Source organism: Zingiber officinale, unplaced genomic scaffold (genome assembly GCF_018446385.1).
Source record: "Zingiber officinale cultivar Zhangliang unplaced genomic scaffold, Zo_v1.1 ctg222, whole genome shotgun sequence".
Lineage (NCBI taxonomy): Eukaryota > Viridiplantae > Streptophyta > Magnoliopsida > Zingiberales > Zingiberaceae > Zingiber > Zingiber officinale.
Window position 1 is genome coordinate 864,019 of NW_024589898.1, and position 26,200 is coordinate 890,218.

General features: G+C 45.7%; 1 protein-coding gene across 5 annotated transcripts; it reads left to right on the forward strand.

The window, feature by feature from the left end:
• The first annotated feature begins 17,628 nt into the window (after positions 1–17,628).
• Positions 17,629–21,848, forward strand: LOC122036855 (double-stranded RNA-binding protein 2-like). 5 transcript variants are annotated; one of them, XM_042596277.1, is made up of 5 exons: positions 18,276–18,408; positions 18,757–18,843; positions 18,923–19,094; positions 19,281–19,500; positions 20,180–21,848. In XM_042596277.1, the coding sequence occupies exons 3-5, from the start codon at positions 19,041–19,043 to the stop codon at positions 21,229–21,231; spliced, it is 1,326 nt and encodes a 441-aa protein (XP_042452211.1). In that variant the 5' UTR covers positions 18,276–18,408; positions 18,757–18,843; positions 18,923–19,040; the 3' UTR covers positions 21,232–21,848. The 5 variants fall into 5 exon arrangements, with proteins under 5 accessions (XP_042452208.1, XP_042452209.1, XP_042452211.1 ...); XM_042596274.1 differs by lacking the exons at positions 18,757–18,843; positions 18,923–19,094 and adding an exon at positions 17,629–17,789 and having other exon boundaries at positions 18,153–18,408; XM_042596276.1 differs by having other exon boundaries at positions 18,757–19,094.
• Positions 21,849–26,200: the final 4,352 nt, after the last annotated feature.

Genomic DNA, 26,200 nt, shown 5'->3' on the forward strand with positions numbered 1-26,200 from the left:
GCGCCAATCTTCGACATCAATGTCGATCATACCTTCATTAAATGCTCCGAATGATTGACTGCCACGTGGAGCAATGCCATCAGAGTACGGAGGCGGTTGCATGATATTTGGATGTGACCGAAGCAATTCGAAATAAACGGCTAGATGTATGCATTGATTCCCGTGACCTGGATCCGACGGTGGAGGCCGACCGGCCCTCACCCTATAAATTCTTCGTTTCCTTCTCGCCTTCACACGCCTCCGTTACCTCTACTGTTGCTCTCTGCGCTGTGGAGCTCCGGCGATCTTGTTGCTGCCTTCTGACGCTCTCCGGCGCCTTTCCTCGATTCATCTCCCCTCAGTAAGGTTTTAGATCTCTCCTCCTTCCTTTCCGGTATCTAATCCGTATTTCTTCCCCTAGCTCGAGTCTTTGAAATTCCATTCCTTCGTCTTTGGAACTTCCTTTTGATTTCTTCGATCATGGCCAGTTCTTCTCATCCCGAAATCCTTAGGCCCCTGGTATACTACCATGCGATCTCGTTTGAACAACGGATTTTGATATTTTGGTGACAATTTGAAATCCCGAGGATATCGAGTTCGCTAGCTGGTCCTCGGCCACCACCGCAGTGGTTTCGTGTCTTCGCGACCAATTTACATCTGCGGTTCCCGTCCATCCTTTTATAGCGGGCGTCGCAATTATTTTGGCGTGCCGCTCGGAAGTTTAGTACCAAACACCTTCGTCTCCTCTGCGGCGTTGTCGTTTTGTTCAAGATTCACAACATTCCCCTCCCGGAGGTCTTCTTTATTTCTATTATCCTAAGCAAGCCGAGGCACCTTTATGTTCCAAGCTCGGCCCGGTTCAGTCTTCTTCAATAAACTACCCACTTCCAATAAACATTGGAAGGACTATTATTTCTACCTCCGCATGCCCAACTTTCCGACCCAGTGGCAAGTCACTACCTCCCTCCCGAAGAAATTCAAGAACCGACCGGACTATCTTCACGCCACAAATGTACTACCGGTCTACGACTTGACATCAACAAGCTTCTTCACGAGGGAGTGATGTACATTTTTGGGCTGAGTCCTATACGGACCCCACTTCCGACCGGCTTCGGTAAGAACTTTGCTTTGGCACTTGCTTTAATTGCTAACTGATTTCTTTTTCTCTTCATGCAGACATCGTCATGGACTCGTGATGGCCGGCGTTCTAAAGAGAAAGGCAGAATGGAGACGCTGGGTATTCAGCCGGTCGGTTCTCACGAAGGAGAAAGCGGCACCCAGGCTGAATCGGCCGGCCTCTCAACAGCATGTGGACAGCGGCGCTACCCCCTCCAGGGAACCAACGGCCCCCGAGGAAGGGTCCGTTCGGGAGGAGGATCAGCCACTGCAAAAGAGACGCCGAGTGGAGACCCCGCTACGCTCGGCTACCTCCGCGGTCCAACCCTCTGACCGGGCCGCCTCGACTGCGAAAGGGAAGGCGGTGCCCGAGATCATCGACCGGACGCCTTGACGACGACGCTCGGTCGAGGCCACTCGTCGACACTCTCCCCCGCTCGCTTCGGTCAACGTTCGACCATCCATTCGCGGTCTTCTGCGCGATCCCGGGCGATCCCTGGTCACGGCCGCACAATATGGTTACTCTTCATCTTCCGATCAAGAGGGGCGGGGACCGTGCCCGAGCACACCGTTACTTTGAAAGGGCCCGACGCTCGGGCGCGCGTAGCTCTTATCCCTCTCCAGGACTTAGCCAACAGCGACAGGCAATCGGCTACGGGGGTAAGTTCTTCGTTGTTTTTTGTTTTTTGTTTTACCTAAAATATTTCCGCTCGGCTTCTAACAACTGCGCCTTCTCGTTTCAGAGGTGGGTGGAAGAGATAGCAGTTTCCAACCGTCTGGCTATGGCGGACGAGGAGATAAGACAACTGCGGGCGGCAGGTGGTCCGAGCGGCTCCCAAGGACCTTCCTACTCCGAGTTGCAAAAAGAGCTGAAGAAAACTCAAACTCTGCTAGCTGCTGAGCAGAAGAAAACAGCTGATCAGGCCCACGCCCTAGCCGAGTCCGAGCGACAGGTCAAGTCGCTTGACACAAAGATAACTCTGGCCACCACTCGGAAGAACACAGCCATCTCCGATCTGGAGAAGAAAAACGTGGAGGCCCGGGGCCTGGAGTTGAAGATAAAGGAGCTGACGGAGCAGCTCGACCGCGCGGCCGATGCGGAGAAGATTGAACGTCTGAATGAGGCCCTGACAAGCTCCCAGGCAACCTTCAAGGAATACCAGGATGCCGAGCCGAGCCGAGTCGCCGCTCTCCGACAAAGTTACATCCGATCGCCCGAGTTCTCGGAGAAAATTTGCGAGCGGATGTACTCGGCTTTCGACCTGGCAATTACGGCCACTATGACCTATCTGAAGTCGAAGGGCCTTCTTCCGGAGTCCACCAATATTCCAGCCGGCGATCAAGTGGAGCTCCTGAGCAACATTCCGAGGGACCTCTACGACTACATCGAGTAATTTTTGTAATTTCGCCACTCGGCTGAACATGAACCTTTTTGTACTTAGGCCACTCGACCTAAGGTTCTAATTTTAATGAAATGCTTTCCTTTCGTGTACCCTATCTTTTTGCACTGTTCCCTGGCTAACACTTGTACGGTCCGCTCGTCTTCTATCACATCATACCTTGGGCATTCGAGGTGCATTCTTCCAGAATGAAGTGTTTTCCCCAGCTCTTCCGTCCGGCCGAATATCAATCTGGGCTGCTAGCCAGAATCGCTCGCTATAAGCCGATCCGAACCTTTTATACCTCGAGTCCGATCGGAAAATAGCTTCGGTCTGAATCGGCGGGGAATACGAATAATCGCAGTGTCGACGATATTCCGCTCGGATTATTTATAGATGCCGGCTCGTCTCTTGATTTTCCGCGCGGATATTTATAGCCGGTCGGCGCGGCTCTCGATCTTTAACGACGGAGCTCGTCGGTATTCCGCTCGGAGGGTTTATAGACGCCGGCTCGTCTCTTGATTTTTAACGACGGTGCTCGTCGGCGCGGATATTTATAGCCGGTCGGCGCGGCTCTCGATCTTTAACGACGGGGCTCGTCGGTATTCCGCTCGGAGGGTTTATAGACGCCGGCTCGTCTCTTGATTTTTAACGACGGTGCTCGTCGGCGCGGATATTTATAGCCGGTCGGCGCGGCTCTCGATCTTTAACGACGGAGCTCGTCGGTATTCCGCTCGGAGGGTTTATAGACGCCGGCTCGTCTCTTGATTTTTAACGACGGTGCTCGTCGGCGCGGCTCTCGATCTTTAACGACGGAGCTCGTCGGTATTCCGCTCGGAGGGTTTATAGACGCCGGCTCGTCTCTTGATTTTTAACGACGGTGCTCGTCGGCGCGGATATTTATAGCCGGTCGGCGCGGCTCTCGATCTTTAACGACGGAGCTCGTCGGTATTCCGCTCGGAGGGGTTATAGACGCCGGCTCGTCTCTTGATTTTTAACGACGGTGCTCGTCGGCGCGGATATTTATAGCCGGTCGGCGCGGCTCTCGATCTTTAACGACGGAGCTCGTCGGTATTCCGCTCGGAGGGTTTATAGACGCCGGCTCGTCTCTTGATTTTTAACGACGGTGCTCGTCGGCGCGGATATTTATAGCCGGTCGGCGCGGCTCTGCGGTTTAACGTCTGGGCTAGACGGCCGTCAAGGCTAATTTTGACACTTCCGTTCGGAGTTGCTCTTCGCCTTTCCCCCAGCTTGGATAATGCCCTCCTGGCCGCACGGCTCAGGATCTACTTCATCGAGTATTTTGGCTCGGATAATATACCTCCGTTCGAAGGGTACGGGGCCTTCGATCTTCGAGCGTTTGGCTTGACCAATTTAATTCCGGCCGAACGGCACGGGTTATTTGCTTACAAGTCTAACCACATAAACCTCCCGGCCGATCGGCCTGGGGGCCTTCGCCACGATGATAATGCCTTATATTCGCTCCTTTGACTTTTCATCTCGCATTTCAAGTATTTAGTGAAAACAGGGGTGATTCTGGAGAACCTTTCACGCTTCGGTAAGGCTGGAGGTGGTTCGCTCCACGGTCTATCTAGTCCGTCCTCATCCTCCGGATAATGTCTGGCGAGCGAGCTTCTCGATGATTTTGAAAGGGCCTGCCCATGGCGCTTCAAGCTTGCCGACGTCGCCGACCGGCTTGACTTTCTTCCAGACGAGATCGCCGACTTGGAACGATCTGGGAATTACGCGCCGGTTGTAGTTTTGCTTCATCCGCTGACGGTACGCCATCAGCCGAACGGACGCCTTTGCCCTCTCCTCTTCTACCAAGTCCAGCTCTATGTTTCTTCGTTCGGTGTTGTCATCATCATAGTTCTGGATCCTGGCTGACTCAACGCCGACTTCGACCGGTATGACAGCCTCACCGCCATATACCAAATGGAACGGTGTGACTCCCGTCCCTTCTTTTGGCGTCGTTCGGATAGCCCACAAGACGCTCGGCACCTCGTCCGGCCAACTCCCTCCTAAATGGTCGAGCCGAGCGCGCAGAATACGAAGAATTTCCCGGTTGGCGACTTCAGCTTGACCGTTGCTCTGAGGATATGCTCAATGCCGTAGCTTTGGCACCAATCCTCCAACATCTTCCCTGTGAACTGCCGCCCGTTGTCGGACACCAATCGGCGAGGGATGCCGAACCGACAAATGATGTGCTGCCAAATGAATTTTTTAACCATTTGCTCAGTGATCTTTGCCAGCGGCTCGGCCTCCACCCACTTGGAGAAATAGTCTACCGCCACTAGTAAAAATTTCCTCTGCCCGATCGCCATCGGAAATGGACCTACAATATCCATTCCCCACTGATCGAACGGACATGAGATGGTTGATGCCTTCATCTCCTCTGCCGGTCGGTGGGAGAAGTTGTGATACTTCTGGCATGGAAGGCTGTAGAGCAGCATCTGCTTGTAAAGTTGGCCAAAAGTATCCGGCCAAAAGGATCTTCTGCTAACGACGTCCGCCCGGATGACCTCCACATGATCCTTGATGTACTTCCTGGAGGATGTGCTGAGTCCTCGAGCTTACACATTTTAGCAGAGGGCGCGAGAAAGCTTTCTTGTAAAGCTGATCTCCGATGAGTGTAAACCGACCGGCTCTTCTTCTGAGGAGCCGGGCTGCATATTCATCGGATGGTGTGGTGCCCGAACGGAGGAATTCTATAATAGGTGTCCTCCAGTCACTTGGAAACGCGAGGCCTTGCATCCGGTCGACATGCGCCACCATCAGCGTTTTTTCAATTGGCTGCTGAATGGCGATCGGCGTTATTGAGCTCGCGAGTTTGGCCAACTCATCGGCCGCCTGGTTCTCCGTTCGGGGAATCTTCTGAATAAGCACCTCTCGGAAAGTAGCTTTGAGTTTCTCAAAGGCCTCAGCGTAGAGTTTAAGCCGAACACAGTTGATTTCAAAGGTGCCGGAAAGTTGCTGAGCGGCCAACTGTGAATCCGAATAGAGAGTTACCCGACCGGCCCCCACATGTCGTGCCGCCTGTAATCCGGCTATAAGGGCCTCATACTCTGCCTCATTGTTGGTGGCCTTGTAGTCCAGCCGGACGGATAGGTGCATCTTTTCTTCTTGCGGTGAGATAAGTAATATCCCAATCCCGCTTCCGAGTCGAGTGGAAGACCCATCCACATATATCTTCCACAGAGCTTCCGGCTCGGGCCTCTGCACTTCGGTCACAAAATCAGCCAAGGATTGGGCCTGGATGTCGAATTCGCTTAGCTCCGTCGTCCACTTGATAAGCCGCCGACGCTCGGATTCAAGACTCTCGAGGGAGTTGGTCATGACAATGATTGTGTGGGCCAAGAAGTTCATGCGAAGCCTCCTAGCGGCTAGAACCAATGCGAAAGCAAGCTTCTTGAGACCAGTGTAGCGAGATTCAAGATCTTTCAAAATATGGCTCTAGAAATACACCGACTGCTCCTCACCGTTCGAGCCTACAAGTTCAGTTGACGACAAATACATATACAGTGACTCACCTCCGATCGGCTTGGCCAGTACAGGCAGGGAATTCAGATATGTTTTCAACTCTTCAAATGCTCGGTCACACTCTTCGTTCCACTGGAACTTAGTAGCTCTGCGTAGGATCTTGAAGAATGGCAGGCTCCGGTCGGCAGATGAATCTGGACAAGCTTATCCGACCGGTCAACCGTTGCACTTCCCTTGTGTTTTTGGGAGGAAGCATGTCTTGCGAGCTTTCACCTTGTTGGGATTTGCTTGATCCCGCTCGGTCACTATATACCCCAAGACCTCCTTTAGCTCCGAACAGGCATTTCGGGATTTAGCTTGACTCCATATTTGCAGTGTTTGGAAGGTTTCTTCCATATCCTTGAAAAGATCGGCCGCTCGGACGGATTTGATAAGAATGTCGCCCACGTAAACTTCGAGTTCCGCCCGATCGCTCCTTGAATACCTTGTTCATCAAGCTGATAGGTGGCCCGATCAATCCGAGCGGCATCACATTGTAGCAATATGTGCCGGCGTATGAAGCTCACCTTTTCTTGATCTTCGCGGGCGGCACAGTGATAGCCCGGTAGGCGTCGAGCATGCAATTAACTCACATCCAGAGTCCAATCTATCTATCGGCAGAGGATAAAAATCTTTGGGACATGCTTTGTTTAAGTCCCGAAAGTCAATGCAACCTCGCCACTTGCCCGGCTTGGAGACCAATACCACGTTGGCTAGCCAGCTCGGAACTGCACCTCGCGTATGTGGCGGCCTCCGAAGTTTCTCTACTTCCGCGGATTATGGCATTCGCTCCGCTAAAATCTCTTTTTCTGCTTTTGGCCGGCGTCGTCGGACATGCAACTCATGTTGCGCTAGGCTAGGCGAAATTCGGCAACTCGTGTGTCGACCAAACAAAGACATCATGATTTTCTGGAGGCATTGGATCAGCTTCTTCTTTTTTTCCTCTAGATCCGAGGCGATGAAAGTGGTGGCCTCCGATCGGGTCGGATGGATCTGAACTTCCTCCTTTTCATCATAAATTAAAGCGGAGGTTTCTCGGTTATGGCGTGTACCTCGATTCGGGGACCTTCCGAGCGGAAGAAGCCTCTTCGGATCATCTCTATATAGCAACGCCGAGCTAGTTGATCTCCCGCACTTCTCCAACTTTGTCCTCCACGAAATTTTATCTTCCGGTGGAAGGTTGAGACAACCGCTCGGAATTCGCCGGCCTGGTCCCAAAATGACGTTGTAGGATGAGGAGAGTCAACCACCACAGTTGTTGTCTGGTCCTCTGGCGGCTCTTCTCGGTGTGGCCGGATTTGTCAGCGACCTAACTTCATTGCCGTAAACCCAGAGCGGGGTCGTCATTGAAGCTCGGCTCGATCAATTTGGAGATCGAACGCCTTCTTGAATAGTATGTTGACCGAGCTCCCTGTGTCAACAAATATGCGGTGAATGGTGTAATTTGCTATTACCGCTTTAATGAGCAGCGCGTCGTCGTGGGGTACTTCTACTCCTTCCAAGTCTCCGGGACCGAAAGTGATTTCCGGTCCACTTGCCCGCTCTTGGCTACAGCCGACCGTATGGATCTGCAGCTGCCGAACGCCTGCCTTTCTTGCTCGGTTGGAGTCTCCTCCGGTCGGCCCACCAGCAATAACGTTGATTTCGCCCCGGGAAGTATTGCTCCTGTTTTCTTCCTCCCGAGTGGATGGTCGGGACCGTTCCCTGGACGTCCGGCGACTCTCCTGTCTTGGGGATCTATGCCGATCGGACGTATGGTGATGTCGCCTCTCTATGCGGGTCCGGTCGGCTTCCTGGGTCCTTTGCCTCGTGTTGAGGGGAGGAGACCGTCGTTCGGCTCTCCGGGGAACAGGATTGGACACAAAGGGAAGGCTTCGGCAATCCCTCGTGTTGTGCGTATCCGTTTGGTGGAATTTGCAGAACATTGGGGTCCACCTCTTCTTTGGCTTGGGCCGAGCGGCAGCCACTTCTTGCACGTGCGATCTGGTGTGGGGAGATCGAATTGCTTCAGCCCTTGGTCCTCTAGGTGGTTGCTGAGCGGAGTGCAGCTTTCGCTCGGCATGAACAAGTGCACGTTCGGTTGGAGCTTCTTTTTTCCGAGCGGCTTGCGCTTCGTTGGCGATGTAGCATGTGATCATAGTCTCGGGCGGCTTTGGATGAGCGACCAAGAAGTCCCCATCAACAAGGCCTTGTGTGAAGGCGTTCATCATCGTTTCCGATGTGGCTGTTGGGATGTCCATCGCCACTTGGTTGAATCGCTGGATGTAAGCTCGAAGCGATTCTTTTGGTTCTTGCTTGATGGCGAACAAGCTAACGCTTGTTTTCTGATAACGCCGACTGCTGGCGAAGTGGTGGAGGAAGGCCGTTCGGAAGTCCTTGAAGCTTGTGATGGATCCGTCCGGCAGTCTACGGAACCACCGCTGAGCCGATCCCGAGAGCGTGGTAAGGAAGACTCGGCACTTCACTCCATCAGTGTATTGGTGGAGCGTGGCGATATTATCAAACTTACCCAAATGATCATCCGGGTCCGTTGTTCCATTATACTCGCCGATCGTAGGGGGCACGTAGTGCTTGGGCAGAGGATCTCGCAGAATGGCTTCCGAAAATTGGCGGTTGGTCCGCTCGGGAGATGAGTGTTAGGATCCTTTGTACACGGCTAGAGAGGGGGGTGTGAATAGCCGCCCCAAATCTTTCGCGTTTCTTCCTACGATTAGGTTAGTCGCAGCGGAAATACAAGAAAGAAACTAAGGAGAAGAAAAACAAACCTCAACGCAAGGATGTAACGAGGTTCGGAGATTAGGGCTCCTACTCCTCGGCGTGTCCGTAAGGTGGACGAGTCCGGTCAATCCGTCGGTGGATGAGTCCCCGGAGAACCGGCTAATACAATATACTCCTTGTGGGTGGAGAAACCTCGCCACAATAACTTGCAACAACAAGATAGAATACAAGGAATACAAGTAGAAAGATAAGAACAATGTACAAACACTAACTCGCCTTCTCGGGGTCCGGATGAAGTAGCAACTTCACGGACAGATGCAACAACAAGCCATCGAAAAAAACCTGTCGGGAAGCTCACGCAAAGCTTGCGGTTGAGCTCAAGAAGCTTCGGAGCACGGAAGCGAAGCTTGAGAGAGAACTTCGAAGGAAGAAGCGTGGCAGGCGGAGAGATTTCACCAAGTCAGCCCTCATTTATACTGCAAGAAAGCGAAGAAAACACAGAAATCTGAGGTTGCGGGCTTACTGATCGGTCGGGGACCGATCGACCTATTCGATCGGTCCCGGACCGATCGCTTTCTGCCGCCCACCTTACATGCGGGTTACGATCGGTGCGTGGACCGATCAAACATGGATCGGTCCACGACCGATCCCAACCCTGCTTTCGGCGACGCCGTCTGATCGGTCCCCCGATCGGGACATAACTGATCGATGTGGACCGATCGGCTGCCTCTCTTGCCTGTTGCTGGCGATCGGTCACCAGACCGATCGAGATACCACGCCCGATCGGTCACCGGACCGATCGAGGCAACAGACATTGGATCGGTCGGTGACCGATCCAGCTTGGGTTTGGCCCAAACCAAGTCCCAAGACTTCAAACCAATATCCGTCAACCTTGACCTATTGGTACTTCATCCCTAGCATCCGGTCACTCCCTTGACTGCTAGAACTCCACCCAGTGTCCGGTCAATCCTTTGACCTACTTGGACTTTCCTCAACACCGGATGTCCGATCATCCCGATCCATCTGGATTTTCCTCGCCCGGCTTCACTTACGGGACTTTCACCGGCTTTACTCACGGATTTCCACACCGCCTAACATCCCAGTTAGGACTTTCCCCCTGGCTTCACTTACCGGGACTTTCCCAGCTTCACTCACGGGACTTTCCCTTTCACCTAGCTTCACTCACTAGGATTTTCACCGGCTTCACTGATTTCACCTGCCAGCTTCACTCACTAGGTCTTTCCCTGCCGGCTTCACTCACGGGACTTTTCACTGCCGGCTTCACTCACGGGACTTTCCCTCGCTTCACTCACGGGACTTTCTCCTGCCAAACTCCTGTGACTTTCCGTAAGTCTCCATACTTGGACTTTCCGCGTGCCAAGTCTCCGTACTTGGACTTTTCCAGTGCCAAGTCTCCATACTTGGACTTTTCGCGTGCCAAGCTCCCTGCTTGGACTTTTCCGTTTGCCAAGTCTCCATACTTGGACTTTTCAGGTCAACCAGGTCAACCTTGACCTAGGGTTGCACCAATAATCTCCCAACCATCTATTCTTGTCTCACATCAAGAATACAACTCTTCCACGAGTGTCAAACATCAACATGCAACTCAACTAGGTCAATCTTGACCTAAGGTTGCATCAACAATCTTCCCAAGTCAAACATCAAAATACAACTCGAGTCAAGTCAACTCGAGTCGGGTCAACCAGGTCAACCTTGACCTAAGGTTGCACCAACAATCTCCCCCTTTTTGATGTTTGACAAAACTATAATCAAGTTAGGTTAACCCGATAACCTAACTTAGGTTTTCCAACCATCTTCCAATGTCCAATGTTCTTTCCTTGAACATTCTCTGGACATTCTCCCCTTAGGTTAACCCGATAACCTAACTTGGGTTCTCCAATAGTTCTCCCCCTTTTTGACACACATCAAAAAGAATTCCAATGTTCTTCCTTGAACATTCCTTGACATTCTTCCCCTAGCTTAGGTTAACCCGATAACCTAACTTGGGTTCTCCAATAAACACTCTCCCCTTTTTGACACACATCAAAAAGTAAAAGGAGGATATCAAGGTCAAAAGTTTCTTCCTAATGAAAGTCCCATACCTTTCATTGAAACTCTTAATTTCCCCCTTGATACTAAACTCAACAATCAACTTAGTGATAATCTCATATCACTAATCCTCAAAAGTTTTAAGGAGTAAAAACTCCCCCTAAAAGTCAACTCCCCCTTGACAATTAGGTAAAAACTCCCCCTTAAAGGTCAACTCCCCCTTGACCATTGCACCAACAATGTCTTTGAGAGTTCCAAACCTTTAGAAATCCAAAATCACAACTTCCATAACTGAAATTTCAGACAACAGCTGAAATTCAGCAGGTTGGCACGCCCTGATCGGTCCCCGGACCGATCAGAACCCCTCTGGATCGGTCCCGAACTCACTGGATCGGTCTGCAGACCGATCCACAATACTCTGGATCGGTCCGCAGACCGATCAGAGCTTCCCTGGATCGGTCCCGGACCGATCCAGCCACTGAAATCGATTTCCCTTCCGGAAATTCAGAGACTCCTAGAAAATTCCAGAAAATTCAAAAAATTACGAAACTTTGAGGATACATTCCTCATATCATACACTATCATGGAAAAATAATTTTCTATGAAAATAGTTTCCATTTTCAAATCTTGATACAAAATTCGAAAACTTTGAAATAGTTCAAAGTTAAGTCAGTTTTGTATCACAATGTTCAATGATGAGTGCTATCACTAGGAAAGCTTCATCAAGGTTTTTCAAATCAATTTCAAAATGATTTTAAACCTTTTAATTTGGGACCACAATCTTAGGGCTATATGCACATGACTTGTACACAAGCTTTCCCTATGATCCCCCATTTCTTGAATTAGGCTCATCTAGGTACAAGAACTATGTACCTTGATCCTAACTCATGATCCTAATATCTCACACACATCTAAGGTGTATCAAATCACATTCAAGTCAATTTGATGTGAGATATGGGTTTAGGTATCTTAGACTAAGGTCTCATGCATTTTCTAAACACAAATTTGATCTTAATATCAAAATGTGTTTTTCATCCTTAAATCAATTTCATTGATTATTAATGCAAGAGATGATGACATGGCATAAATTAATAACATAAATGAAAACATGTGCCAATGTCATGATGTCATGGCATAAAGTTTGAAACTAAACTAACACATGACATATAGATAACCTAAGCATTATCATGACATTTCAAATGATAATAAAATAAATATGATGTCATGGCATGGCATATGGAAAACAATCATGGCAAGTTAGCACAAATAAAATACCTAAATTCCCTATCTAAGTATCCTTAATCACTTAGCTAACTTAAGTCCTAATCCTAGATTGCCCAAAGTGCTCCAAGAAAATGTCAAAACCCAAATTGGCATTTCTTGATCTCTTGTTTGATTTATACCATTTAAAATTCTACAAGAGTAGCACTTCTAATTTAAGGCCCGGATTGCCTTGATTACCTAAGAGAATATCAAAATCCCAATTTGATATTTCTCTAGGTTTTTCAAAATTGTGTCAACTTAAAGTGAGATTAATATATTCTCACTTTGGCACACTTTACTCTTCCAAGGAGTGAATGATAAAGATTATTCCATTTCATTTTCAAAGGTTCCCAAAAACCTTGAAAATGCTCCTTTAGTGTCAATTTCCTCAAAGTTGGGTTAACTACCCTTCTTATTGGAGTTGACACTCTCTAACCCATCTATGGGGTAGAGAAAATGCTCCTAGGAACCCAATACCTACTTGAGCTCATTGGGTTCACTAAAAATTCACTAGGGATGACTTCCCTAGCAACCCTCCTAATGACCCTCTTAGGCTTTAAAGCCTTGGTCATTTGGGTCTCATCAAGGTCAACTATAGGGGTGACTCCCCTTGTGACCTTGGTAATGGTCTTCCTAGCCCTAGGTCTTGTTCCATAATCAAATGGAACATTATGATATGTGGGCTTGACCATTTGGGGCTTAGGTTTGTGACTCAAACCTTTCTTGTCCTTGGACTTGGGTTTTTGACTCTTAAACCCTAGAGATGGCTTCTCCATGTTTTTAAGAGCCTTTTCTAAATTATCAAGTCTTGACCTCAAGACTTGATTTTCCCTCTCTAATACCTCAAGTTTTAATTTGTCATTTTCTCTTGAGATATTCCTAGGCATGTGTCTAGTCTTCTTGGGATTTCTACCTAGGTTTTCCTTAACTTTAGAAGCGTTAATCCTAGGGTTGGTATTTCTAGTGTTATCCTTACCTAGGCTAACATGTTTAGCTCCTAAGCACATGTATTGGTTCCTAAAGTTAACATGCTTATCATTATTAACAATTGCAACAAAACTACTAGCATGAGTTTTATTAGAATTGCAATAATGAACCTTAGAGGTTACCTTAGGGTTTGCCTTAGCTCCCCTTATCGTTGTGCCCGGTCTCTTGCCCTTGTGAGGTTGCCTCCCCCTCGGACAATGGCTCCTATAGTGTCCCCTTTGCTTGCATTGGAAGCACACGATGTGCTCCTTGCCCTTGCGTTTCGGGACTCCGGCTTCCTTGACCTTTGGCGCCGGTGGAGTCTTTCTTACCCTCTTTGGACACTTACTCTTGTAATGCCCATGTTCCCTACACTCAAAGCACACAATGTGTAATTTAATTGAACTTAAATTGCTTGAGTTACCTAGGGTTGAGGGTGGAGATGAGCTTTCTTCTTCAACCCTTCCGGAGGTGGAAACTTCTTCTTCTTGCTCCGAACTTGAACAAGGGGAACTCTCCTCCTCTTTTTCCTTGGATGTTGAGTAGCCCTCAACTCCCAATTCGCTCCCTCCATGATGTGAGCTACTTGGCTCACTAGGCTCCTCTTCATGGCTTGAGGTGGAGCTCTCCTCATGGTACTTGGCCAAGTTATCCCACAACTCCTTGGCATTGTTGTATTTACCTATCTTACACAAAATATTAGTAGGTAATGAAAATTCAATTGTTTTAGTTACCTCATTGTTGATCTCGGATTTGTGAAGTTGTTCTCTTGTCCACTCCTTCTTCTCAAGTGGCTCTCCTTCTTTATCCATTGGAGGAGAAAACCCTTCTTGTACACAAAACCAGTTCAACATATTAGTCCTAAGAAAATACATCATCCTTACCTTCCAATATGTGAAGTTGTCGTTGTAGAAGGGTGGAATCGTGATGTCTTCTCCGAATTGATCCATCTCTAGCTTTGCTCCCACGGATGTTGATCCGACGAAGAGCGTCCTCGCTCTGATACCACTTGTTAGGATCCTTTGTACACGGCTAGAGAGGGGGGTGTGAATAGCCGCCCCAAATCTTTCGCGTTTCTTCCTACGATTAGGTTAGTCGCAGCGGAAATACAAGAAAGAAACTAAGGAGAAGAAAAACAAACCTCAACGCAAGGATGTAACGAGGTTCGGAGATTAGGGCTCCTACTCCTCGGCGTGTCCGTAAGGTGGACGAGTCCGGTCAATCCGTCGGTGGATGAGTCCCCGGAGAACCGGCTAATACAATATACTCCTTGTGGGTGGAGAAACCTCGCCACAATAACTTGCAACAACAAGATAGAATACAAGGAATACAAGTAGAAAGATAAGAACAATGTACAAACACTAACTCGCCTTCTCGTCGACTGGGGTCCCGGATGAAGTAGCAACTTCACGGACAGATGCAACAGCAAGCCAGTCGAAGAAAAACACTGTCGGGGAAGCTCACGCAAAGCTCAGGTTGAGCTCAGAAAGCTCGAGCACCGAAGCGAAGCTTGAGGCAGAGAGAACTTCGGAAGGAAGAAGCGATGATCGGAGAGATTTCACCAAGTCCCAGAGCCCTCATTTATACCGCGAAAGCAGAAAACACGAAGAAATCTGGCGTTGCGCGGCGGCTGGTACGATCGGTCGGGGACCGATCAGACCTATTCGACGGTCCCGGATCGATCGCTTTCTTCACGAAGCTGCCCACCTTCATGCGGGTTCGATCGGCCGTGGACCGATCAAAGACCTGGATCGGTCCACGACCGATCCCAACCTTGCTTTCTCAGCGACATCGTCTCGATCGGTCCCCACCGATCAGATGGCCTGATCGATGCGCGGACCGATCACCGCCTCTCTTGCCTCTGTTGCTGGCGATCGGTCACCGATCGACAAGAATCGAACAGAGCTATCTGATCGGTCACCGACCGATCGAGCAACAGATCACCGGATCGGTCCGGTGACCGATCCGCTGTTTGGCCCAAACCAAGTCCCAAGACTTCAAACCAATATCCGGTCAACCTTGACCTATTGGTACTTCATCCCTAGCATCCGGTCACTCCCTTGACTGCTAGAACTCCACCCAGTGTCCGGTCAATCTTTGACCTACTTGGACTTTCTCAACACCGGATGTCCGATCATCCCGATCCATCTGGATTTTCCGCTTCCACTTAGACTTTCACGCTTCACTCACCAGATTTCCACACCGCCTAACATCCCGTTAGGACTTTCCCACCGCCTGGCTTCACTTACAGGACTTTCACCGGCTTCACTCACGACTTTCCTTTCACCTAGCTTCACTCACTAGGATTTTCACCGGCTTCACTCACCGTGATTTCCACACCGCCTAGCTTCACCACTAGGTCTTTCCCTGCCGCTTCACTCACCGGACTTTTCCAACCGCCCGGCTTCACTCACCAGACTTTCCACCGCCTGGCTTCACTCACTGGGACTTTCTCCCGTGCCAAACTCCTGTTTGGACTTTCCCGTGCCAAGTCTCCATACTTGACTTTTCCCGAATCAGTGGACTTTTTCCGTGCCAAGTCTCCATACTTGGACTTTTCGCGCGCTCCCTGCTTGGACTTTTTCGTTTGCCAAGTCTCCATACTTGGACTTTTCAGGTCAACCAGGTCAACCTTGACCTAGGGTTGCACCAATAATCTCCCAACCATCTATTCTTGTCTCACATCAAGAATACAACTCTTCCACGAGTGTCAAACATCAACATGCAACTCAACTAGGTCAATCTTGACCTAAGGTTGCATCAACAATCTTCCCAAGTCAAACATCAAAATACAACTCGAGTCAAGTCAACTCGAGTCGGGTCAACCAGGTCAACCTTGACCTAAGGTTGCACCAACAATGAGTCCGTCCGGGGAGCTTTCCCCTTCCTGTCATCCCGCCTTGGCATTTCATCTGAGGAAGATCCTATATCTCTTCGGGCTGGCGTGGCTCCAGGGGTGCGAAATAAGGCCCGGTGGAATGCGACGGTGGCTGGAGGTGCTTCCGCTCGGCCCCCCGACGCGGACGTTGCTTGTTGCTCCGCCGGCGGATGCTTTTGCTTTGCTCAACGAGTTCTGGCCCTTATCTCGACCGGCCGAGTTCCTCCTGAAAGCGTCACCGTGTCCGTCCACCGTCCATTGTCTATGCTCGGATGCGGGAGCGTTCCCACAGACGGCGCCGAACCGAAGTCAACAGACGCGGGGCACGTGACGCTCCAAGGCTCGCGATGTAGGTCTTCAACTAGTGTCGAGATGCTCCGGCTATCCTGCACAGTCGGGTCGGGAAGGGATTCCCGACGACCCTCCGACGCTCAAGTCGTAAATCACGATGAACAAGGTGGCTCGAAGTCTCGAGTACATACCGAATCCCCGTCGATGAAACACGAGGTTCTTTATATAGAGTGAAAGGTTTGGGCACGCGTGCCAAGGTGCATAAGTGTCCCTGTCCTATCCTAGGTATGCGTCTGTCGAGCTTACCTGTCCTTTCCTAGGTACGCGGCTGTCAGAAAGTTTACCTGACCCATATCGCTACAGTCAAAGCATGCCCTCGATGGGACAGCAGAATCCCCTGTCACAAGATTTGGAGCATGACACACACGTGAAACCTACAGGTTGTCAGAGAAAGAAATCCTCTGGCCCTTTCCTTTGCTCCAAACTTGTAGTCCGAGCGGAAAGATACCTAAACATCCGACCGGACATCCGCAGTGGTTTACTTGTGCTTTGTGGAGACTAACAAACAGGGGTGCTTTATGACTGTGATCGGTCAAAAGGTCAGCTCGGTCCATGACCTTTTTAACTGAGCGTCGGAACCCCGATTTGATGGCCCCTTCCGGGTACTCGATTCCATCGGCCGGCCGGCAGTCCAGTCGGACCGGCCATCTATGGCCGTCCGTCCGGTCGGACCACACTCTCCTCTGGGTGGGCGGCTGTTCCGGTGACTTCCACTTGGCGTTGACTTTGCAAGAGAAGGGGGGGCCCGCTCTTACTACCGGATCAATATCCATAAGAATTTTGGTGAATATGGTTCCATATTATTTACTAATTTTATTTATGAATGTTGTTTATTAATATTAATCATAAATTTTGTTGATGAATATTAATTAACCTGTTATGTTTAAACTTATTTATTTAATTTGATAAATTATTTAAGTTTATTTATTTATTTATTTATATATATATATTAAATGAATATAAATAAATTTTTATCGGTTCATATTCATTTATGATCCTAAATATTGAGGTACAAAATGATTTTGGTTTTTGACGAATTTATCATAAATAATATTTATATATTTGCGCATAATTATTGAATCAGAAGTGGTTCGATTTGGTGCGTTGTCAAACTTTTATCAGTTCGATTGCAATTACTAATCGACAAAACAGATAATTGTTGATAAAAAAATTAAAATTAACTTTGTGAAACCAATGATAAAAAAATATTTTGATATAAAGTTAGTAAACAATTAATGGAACAAACCAATAACAACAATAATAATAATAAAGCAGAATAATTAAGTGCAGTTTACGTATAAAACCTACCCGTCATATTATTAATTAAGTGATTGTTTTTTTTTATCAATTTGAATTTTGTTTAATTTATCAATTTTTAATTATAAATGCACATCGGAAAATAATGGCGACAAAACAAGGCACGGAAGCCATTAATGGTACAAAAGCAACGAAAAGAAGCAACGCCATAGAGAAAGCGAGAGAGGCGACCGCCATCCTGCGCTCTTCCGCCTCCGTCACTCGAGCAATCGATCTACAGAAATCAGATAGGGATCCATCGGATTCGATCGAAGGTCACACAGTCCTTTTCCTTTAACGCCTTAGCTGGATTATTATTATTTTACTATGGATCCTATTGGATGGATTTCTATCTTGCTTCGTGGTGTTGATATGGATTTAGATTTTTTTTTGGTCTTTATTAGGATTAACTGCGGAAAAAACCTTCTTTTCTGTTATTCTGGCATATGTTTAACCGATTTAGGGCTCTTGATGATTGGGGAATCCATTGAAGCCATCTAGGGCACTATGATTCTTGTGCTCCTTTGGGAAAAAAGAAGTTTCTATCTCTATTTTTTTCTCAATCGTAGAAAATGAAAAGGAGTTTGTTCGATTTTGAGAGTTCCTCAAATGGTTCTAATTGATGATTCTGGTTTCAGACCTTCAGTCATGTTTAAGAACCAGCTTCAAGAGCTTGCGCAGAGGAGCTGCTTCAATTTGCCCTCCTATGCTTGTATAAGGGAAGGGCCGGACCATGCTCCACGGTTCAAAGCCACTGTCAACTTTAATGGAGAAACCTTTGACAGCCCAACCTTCTGCTCCACGCTCAGACAGGCAGAGCATGCCGCTGCCGAAGTAGCTTTGAATACCCTCTCAAAGCGAGGCCCTTCTAGGTCACTTGCTGCGAAAGTTCTGGTATGCATCCAATATGTTGGCTTCTCACATTGACTATCTTAATTTAGATTACTAATTGTTACCAATAGATAGGTTTGACATCACTATAGGTTTCAAAATTTTAGTTCACATAATATCATTTATTGATCTTGCCTTCGAGATTATTCATTGATTGATTAACTACAAGTTCAAGGTCTTAGATTATTGGTGGATAACATTGTCAAATAATTCCGCAAATATTTTGTTTTTCATCTGAATATGTTGAATTAACTTCTCGACTACACTACAAACATGCCTTTCTTTTCTTTTTATTCTCTTGGTCAAGGATATTTTCACCTTACACATCTCTCATGTTTTCTATTTGCTAAGGATTATAATTCCATTGGTGGAATTTGGATTTGATAAGTATTATATATATCAGCGCTTCTAACTTTCTGCAAGTTTACTTATACATCAGTAAGATCATTATCTTTTCCCAATTTAGCATTTTTTTTCTTCAGAATACTATTTTGCCTCACAATGCTACTTTGCCAAGTTGAAGTTACTTCACAGGAAAGAGCAATAAAATGAAGAGCCTAGTCAAGGAAAACAAACAAATCCTGAGAGGTGCAGTTAAAGAGGAATTTTGAGTTTGTTATAGAATTCTAATTGGGATGAAACATAATTTGTTTATCATGATGATGATGCTTCATCCACATCAGGCACATGTATGTTCGTGAAACAGTCTACTCAAAAGACAGTTAATCAAAGAAACTTCTCAATTTCTATACTCTAGATTGCAATGATTCGAAATTTTTAATGGTCATAACAATTTGTTGTTATTATTATCAATGATCTTCATACATAAAGTTTGATAGAATGCCAAATAGGTGGTATGCTCTTTTCTCTGTCAGGATGAGACTGGAATCTACAAGAACTTACTGCAAGAGTCAGCTCATAAAGCCGGCCTGAAGCTGCCTGTCTACACAACTGTTCGATCTGGAGCTGGTAATACACCAATTTTTACCTGCACAGTTGAGCTGGCAGGAATGAGTTTTGCTGGAGATCCTGCCAAGACCAAGAAACAGGCTCAAAAGCATGCTGCTATAGCTGCCTGGTCCTCACTGAAGCACCGTGAGTAATATTTACAAGTCTAGTAAACAGAACTCAGAATCTCAACCTTTTTATTTTGGTTGATATTACTTTAGTTTTCTTGATTTGGTAGGGGGAAAATTCTTTCATTTTCTTTGATAATTTACTGTTTCAGTTACTTTGGTCATCTAATTTGTGTTAGGCCTATAGAGATCTATGCAGCAAATCTTTTGCTGTATGCTCATCTCGCTATTAACACACACCGTCTTTTTCCTACTATCAGTTCGATGCTGTGATGCTTGTATGTATAAAACCTATCGGGTGCAAATCTTTGATACTTTGTAAATGATGTTGGTGTGCGCTAGAGATCTTGAGGAGCAAAATCTGCGGACTCCTTTCTCTAGCGAACTACATACCTTTAGTTTTCTTGACTCGCAACGTAAACTTTTGGTGCAAATCTGGCAGCTTAAATTCTAAACCAAGCACAATAATTTAGCTTCTGCATTTCCGCACCCCGCCTATGATGATTCTATATATGCAACTATGCTGAGAATCTTCTGCAACATGCTGATTTTTCTTTTGTCGATATTTCTGCAAGTTTCAGTTAATGAAGTTCGCAAAGACATTAGACACAATGAAGTATCGCACTTTGTTTGTTTAACTTTACTGATCGTGTTATTTTACATCCTTTGGACATTAATCCTCTCATTGATGATTGCAGTGTCACATTCAGGAACCTCTTCTCCCTCTACATCTTCACATTTAGAAACTGAAGAACAAGAACAGATGGTTGTGGCTAGAGCCCTTGCAAAACTGCATCAATCAGAAGAAAGCAGCCCATCGTCTCCGAACGATCGACAGCGAAGCCAGCAAAGACCTGCTTCGTGGCGAAACCCGCATCCAACATCCAATCTGTGCTTCTACCCCATGCCTCCCCAGAACTGGGTGTACCCTAACTTCGCGTCTGAAGCAGCCATGTACCAAATGTGGCATCAAGCGCCTCCCCTGCATACCAGGGATCCTACTTTTATCCCAGTTCAGCAAAGTGTGTACCAGCCAAATCAGGTTTCATTCTTACCATCCGTCGATCAAAACCAGCTTAGTTCTCCGTATTTGCCAGTGTACTTCTCGGACTATTCTGCCTCTGTTCCACTCGGAGGAGGTCGATATCCGGCAGTCCTGGGTAAGACGCATGAGAAGGATGTCCATGGAGAAAGGAAAGAAAGGGGAAATTCTCATCCATCAGATGTTGCAGATTCCTCTCGCAGTACTGATGCATCGAGAGCTCAGAAGCCACTTCAAGTTGAAGAAGCGAAATGTGCATCCTGTGGTTTCAATTCTGATCATTCTGTTTCATGCCCTTTCGCAGCTCGAGGCTCCGACGATCTTAGAGAGCCTCAGGACATGAAAGCTGATCGAAGAAGCCAAAGGAAAACATTCGGTTTGTTGCCGCGAGATTGGTCTCCAGCTCCAAGCTACTCTTTTGTCTGTGACCAAGACAGGGAATTCAGAATTCCATCATCTTTGCGCCCATCTGGTCCTAAAGGTTCGGCATTGAGACCTCAAATCTCGTCGACAATTCAAACAGCTATTCCTGGATGTTCAGCTAGGTCTTCCCCGTGTTTTGTGGCTCCGCCTGTTACTGTGAGATCGGCCATACCGGTTTTTTCAGCTCCGCCGGCGACGATGAAACCGGAAGCGAACCAGAAACCTAACCACGAGAAGGAAATAATAGCAGATGTCAGTGCTAAATTTGTTAAGCTCCGGATATGAGCCAACAGTTCGTCTATCATTCGGGAAGCAGCTTACAGACCTTGTCAAATCTGATTCAGTAGGTTGAACTCTCATGTTTCGGAAATGACGATTTCTTACTTGATATGGAACGGGTTCTTTCCTCTGCAAAATCTCTCCAACAGCGTTCTACGATGATCTGCCACCAAAATAGAGGATCTTGAGCCTCGGCGGCGGCGGCGGCGGCGGCGGCGGCGGCGGCGGAGAAACCGACCACGACGAACACCAACAAGATCGGCTGCTGATTGCTTCCTTCTCGGGACATCCAGATGGTATCCACTGGTCGACAAATCTCGAGGGCAAGAAAGGGCGCGCCGGCGTCGACATCGCCGATCACTTCCTTCAGCAGAAACCGACGGATTTGGCCAGAAAAGGAGGTCGCTCTGTTTTTTTCCAGAAACAGGACTCGACATCTTTTTAGGAAAAAATTTCAATCTACACCCTCCAAGTTTACTTATTCAAAAAGTTCCCCAAGTTAGTTAACGGAATAATTTAATTTTATTAAAGTTGCAAACTGTGTGTAAATGGCACTGAAGGAAGTTTAAATGGCTGATTGTACTTAATAATTAAGTTTAAATTATTTTAAAATTAGCATAAAACCGAGTTATGTGAATTTGAACAAAGTTGTTGCGCTATATATTATATTCACACAAATATCAATGTAGTTTGTTTATCTATCTATCTGAACTAAATTAAACTAAAATAAAAGTCAAAGATTAGATGCGAAAAGAAAAGCATAAATAGAGATAGCAAAAAATAAATCAAAAAACTCTAATCCAAATTTAAGTGACACCGTTAGTTATGACCTCTTAGTAACATAACATATTTTTTATTTATTAATTTGGAAATCAAAGGAAAAGTAAAAGGTACTGACAGTTATGACCTCTAAGAGATACAATATTTTCTCTACTTATTAATCTAGAGGTCAAAGGAAAAGCAAAAACTACCGACAGTTATAATTTCTGAGCGATACAATACATCATCTATTTGTTAACTTGGAAGTCAAAAGAAAAGTAAGAGGTAGTGAATGCAATGACTCAATGAGGATAAGGAAATTGCATGAACTATACATTGTAAGGAGATCAAAGAAATTGTCCCATTAGGACAGTGTGGTGGTTAAAACATGGGGTGTTCTCACATGAGGTCTTCTGATCGAAACTCTACGCGTTCGAGCATGTCCTCCCCCATACCTTAGCCACTTGCACTAATGGCTAGTAGCCACCCGTGATTTACCTCCTCCGTGTTGGCCTATGGACGGATTTACGAAGGCACTAGGAGCGAGCGAATTGCCTTTTACCATAAGAAGATCAAAGAAAATATTCTCGATAATATTAGTTACTAACAAAAGTAAGCGCACCAATATAATCATCTAAAACAAAAGCATAAACAAGAATATAACTTTCCACTAACTTGCTCAACCATGTATAGTTAATAAATCTGGGTATATATAGTACATCTAAAATTAATCACATGTATAAAATAAGTGTATAACAAGTATTGATTGCTAAGGTTGGCCTTGACTTTTGGAGGTTCTTAGTGAAAAAAAAAAAGACAAAAATGGGCCCTTATAAGGGGAAAAAAAATACAAACCTATAATTTGAATAGAGTTTAATAGAAAAACTTAAAAATCAATATATTTTATTTAAAATATGATAAATTCTATACAAAATATATTTCTCAATGTTTTCTAAAAAGTACAACACCGTACAAAATATATTTCCTAAGTTTCTCAAAAAAATGCAATACCTACAAATTTAAAAAAAAATCAAATATTTTTGAAAAAATATAGATCTTCTAACATTTTGAGAAGCAAAATCATCAATAAGGTATTTAAAATCAAGTTTTTCTAATATCTCATTTTCAATGCATAAAATTGCTAAGTCATTTAATCTTTCTTAAGACATAGTTGAATGCAAGTGTAATTTTATCAATTTTAGTTTAGAAAAACTTCTTTCTGTTGATGGTACCGTAATTGGTATAGTTAACAAAACTTTATAAGCAATAGAGATATTAAGAAAACAATCTAAGACTTTTATGAACTTAAGAACTTCAAAAGCTTACTTTGTTTCTATTGGTAAGTAGCACTTATAATTCAGATTTGTCGCTATATTTTAGAGCAACTTGAAGATTATCACAAAACTCATGCAATCTATTGTCATCCATTGAAAGCAACCTTTTAGGATTAAACAGAAAACCAAAAATATTTTCAAAGACTTTCAATTGTTCAAATGTACTATTTAAAGATGAAATAGCAATTCAACGACAACAAAAAATAATTAATCCTAAAAGATTTCTAAGTAGATTGTGAAAAATTCATTTTTATTTTTTTTACCATAGTTAGAATTGGTGAAATATCGCATTTAACAAAATTTGTCACAATATTTTTTATTATTATTTTATTATTTTTTCTTGAAATTTATGAAATACACTTATTTTATTTTTCTCCCGTTCTACTAATCCAAGACCAAATCTTGGGACATTTGTAATCTTTTTGTGTATACAAGATGTTTCTAAATAGCCCACCAAGAAGGCTATAGCACCGCTCGTCCACCTCTCTTCTCTAGCGAAGACTTCGGCTATTGAAAGGGCCGAATGGAGTACCACCTCAAGACGCAAGTCGAGATGTGGATAATCATCCAAACAAGCCTCGTCCTCCCTCTCGACGATACTGGAAGACCAGTATCATGCGAGAATTGGGACACAAATCTGATGAAAAAGATTGAGGCTGATGCCAAAGCAACATGCACTCTCCAATGCGGACTAACCAAAGAAGAGCTGAACCAAGTCGGCTCATTCTCAAGCGCAAAGGAGCTGTGGCAAAAGCTAATCGAGCTGCACGAAGAAACTTCTGACACAAAGGTAAGCAAATGTGATTTGATATTAAATAAACTGTATAACATAAAAATGTAGGAAGGTGAATCGGCAAACCAAGTTCATGCGCGAATTCAAGACCTGCTCAACAACCTCCACGCAATCAGTCAGAAGGTGGAAAATCACGATGTTATTAGGTATGCACTCAATGTCTTTCTGAGAAATACTTTGTGGGAATCCATGATAGATGTTTACAAAGTTTTCAAGGACCTTTCCTTAATAAAATTAAACGAATTATTTTCTAAATTAGAGCTTCACGAACAAACTAATACTACTCAAGTTGAGAAAGGTATTACTTTGATTACAAGAATAAGTAGAATGCGAGAACCAAAAACCAAGCGCCAGACTAAACCTGAGTCCGAAGATGAGTCAGACTCAAAAGAAGACGAAATCATCACCGAACTAGTCAAACTAGTTTGGAAACTACTTAAGAAGAAGAAGATGACTCAATTAAACATGAAGGCCAAGTCTAGAGTTATCTGCTATGACTGCAACAAGAAGGGATACTATTGTTGGAACCCCAAAGTAATTTTGATGTGATCAAACAAGTTAGGTTAGGTTCTGTTGGGTTTAACCTTGTGTCTAAGTGTGCAGGAATTTAGAAGCACAGGAATTGAAGTCGAGCAAAAGATGCAGTTAGTGAGAAGGAAGGCACGGGAGAGAGCCGACGGACTCGGTGTGTCTGAGAGATGAGGTGCTGTAGAAGAGTACGCTAGTGGACGAGAAGTCGAAGCGGAAGGTTACTCGAGAAGGCCGAAAGTTGGGTTCGGGTGAGCCCCATTTCAGATGGTCGAAATCCCCAAGCGAGTGGAGCCAAAGCGGAAGACCTAGACTGAGGCGAGCGGAACCGGAGCGGAAGACCCGGATGAACAAAGTTAATCATGTTGACTTTCTTGGTACGGGCACCCGGACCAGGTCGGGGCGCCCGAACCTGGTCAGGGCGCCTAGAACATCCAGGGGCCCGGAACCCTTCTGGGCGCCTGGAACCTAAACTTTACCCAAATCGACGTGATGTTTAACCGTTGTGTCGGGGATAGAATTCTATCCCATTCTAGACACCTAGAACCCTTCTAGGCACCCCGACCAGGGCTATAAATACAATCCTGGTCCAAGAGGTTAAAAATAACTCTTGTGATTCATTCTAGTTTTGTTTTGTTTTATTTTGTAATTGAGTACTTCAACTACTGTAAGAGGCTTCTCTGCCTGAAGGAGATTGTTTACTAAGCTCCAACTTCCTTGGATTAACAACCTCCCTGATTGTAACCAAATAACTCTTTTGTGCCTCTTTTCTTTCAGTCATTTATTTTATTTATGCAAGTGTTAGATTAATTAAGCCGTAAATTCAAGAAAGGTTCTTTTTATTTGTCAAGGCTATTCACCCCCCTCTAGTCGGCCGCTAACGGTCTCACAGGTGGTATCAGAGCGGGTTCGCTTCAAGAGGACTAATCGCGGAACGAAGCACACGAGATGACCGGATCGAGCATCCATCCACCGAAGTTCGAGGGGGAATTCGTGAACTAGAAAAAGAAGATGGAAGTATTTTTTTAAAATAGATTTTGAATTATTAATCATTATAAAATATGATTTTGTAGCCCTGAAAGACAAAGAAGAATATCAGTGGACGAAAAAGGAGCAAGTCAACTTCGTGGCAAATGACAAAGTAGAATTTCATCTACTTAGTGTTTTACCACCTCAAAAAGTCAACCGTATCGGAGCCTACGAGTCAGCCAAGGGACTCTGGGAGAAATTCCTGAAACTACACGAAGGAACCTCGGAGGTAAAACTAGCAAGACGAGACCTGCTCCGGAACCAGATCAACTACCTTCGGTTAGAAGAAGGTGAAACCATCACACACCTCCACTCAAGAGTCAAGGAAATAATCACCGGACTCACAAATCTCAGAGAAAATGTATCCAACCGAGATTTATTAAGGTACGTGCTTAATGCATTTCCTAGGACTCCAGAATGGTTAACCTTAGTAGATGCATATTTCATCTCTAAGGATTTAGAGGTAAGCACCTTAAAAGAATGTTTTTCAACTTTTGAAATTCATGAGTCAAGATGTGCAGGTCTAAAGAAA

Excerpts from the sequence above, each read along its gene's own strand:
- LOC122036855 (XM_042596274.1), top strand. The coding sequence starts at position 18,163 with ATGTTTAAGAACCAGCTTCAAGAGCTTGCGCAGAGGAGCTGCTTCAAT. Across the intron at positions 18,409-19,280 it reads CACTTGCTGCGAAAGTTCTG|GATGAGACTGGAATCTACAA; the intron begins GTATGCATCCAA and ends TTTCTCTGTCAG. Across the intron at positions 19,501-20,179 it reads CTGGTCCTCACTGAAGCACC|TGTCACATTCAGGAACCTCT; the intron begins GTGAGTAATATT and ends TGATGATTGCAG.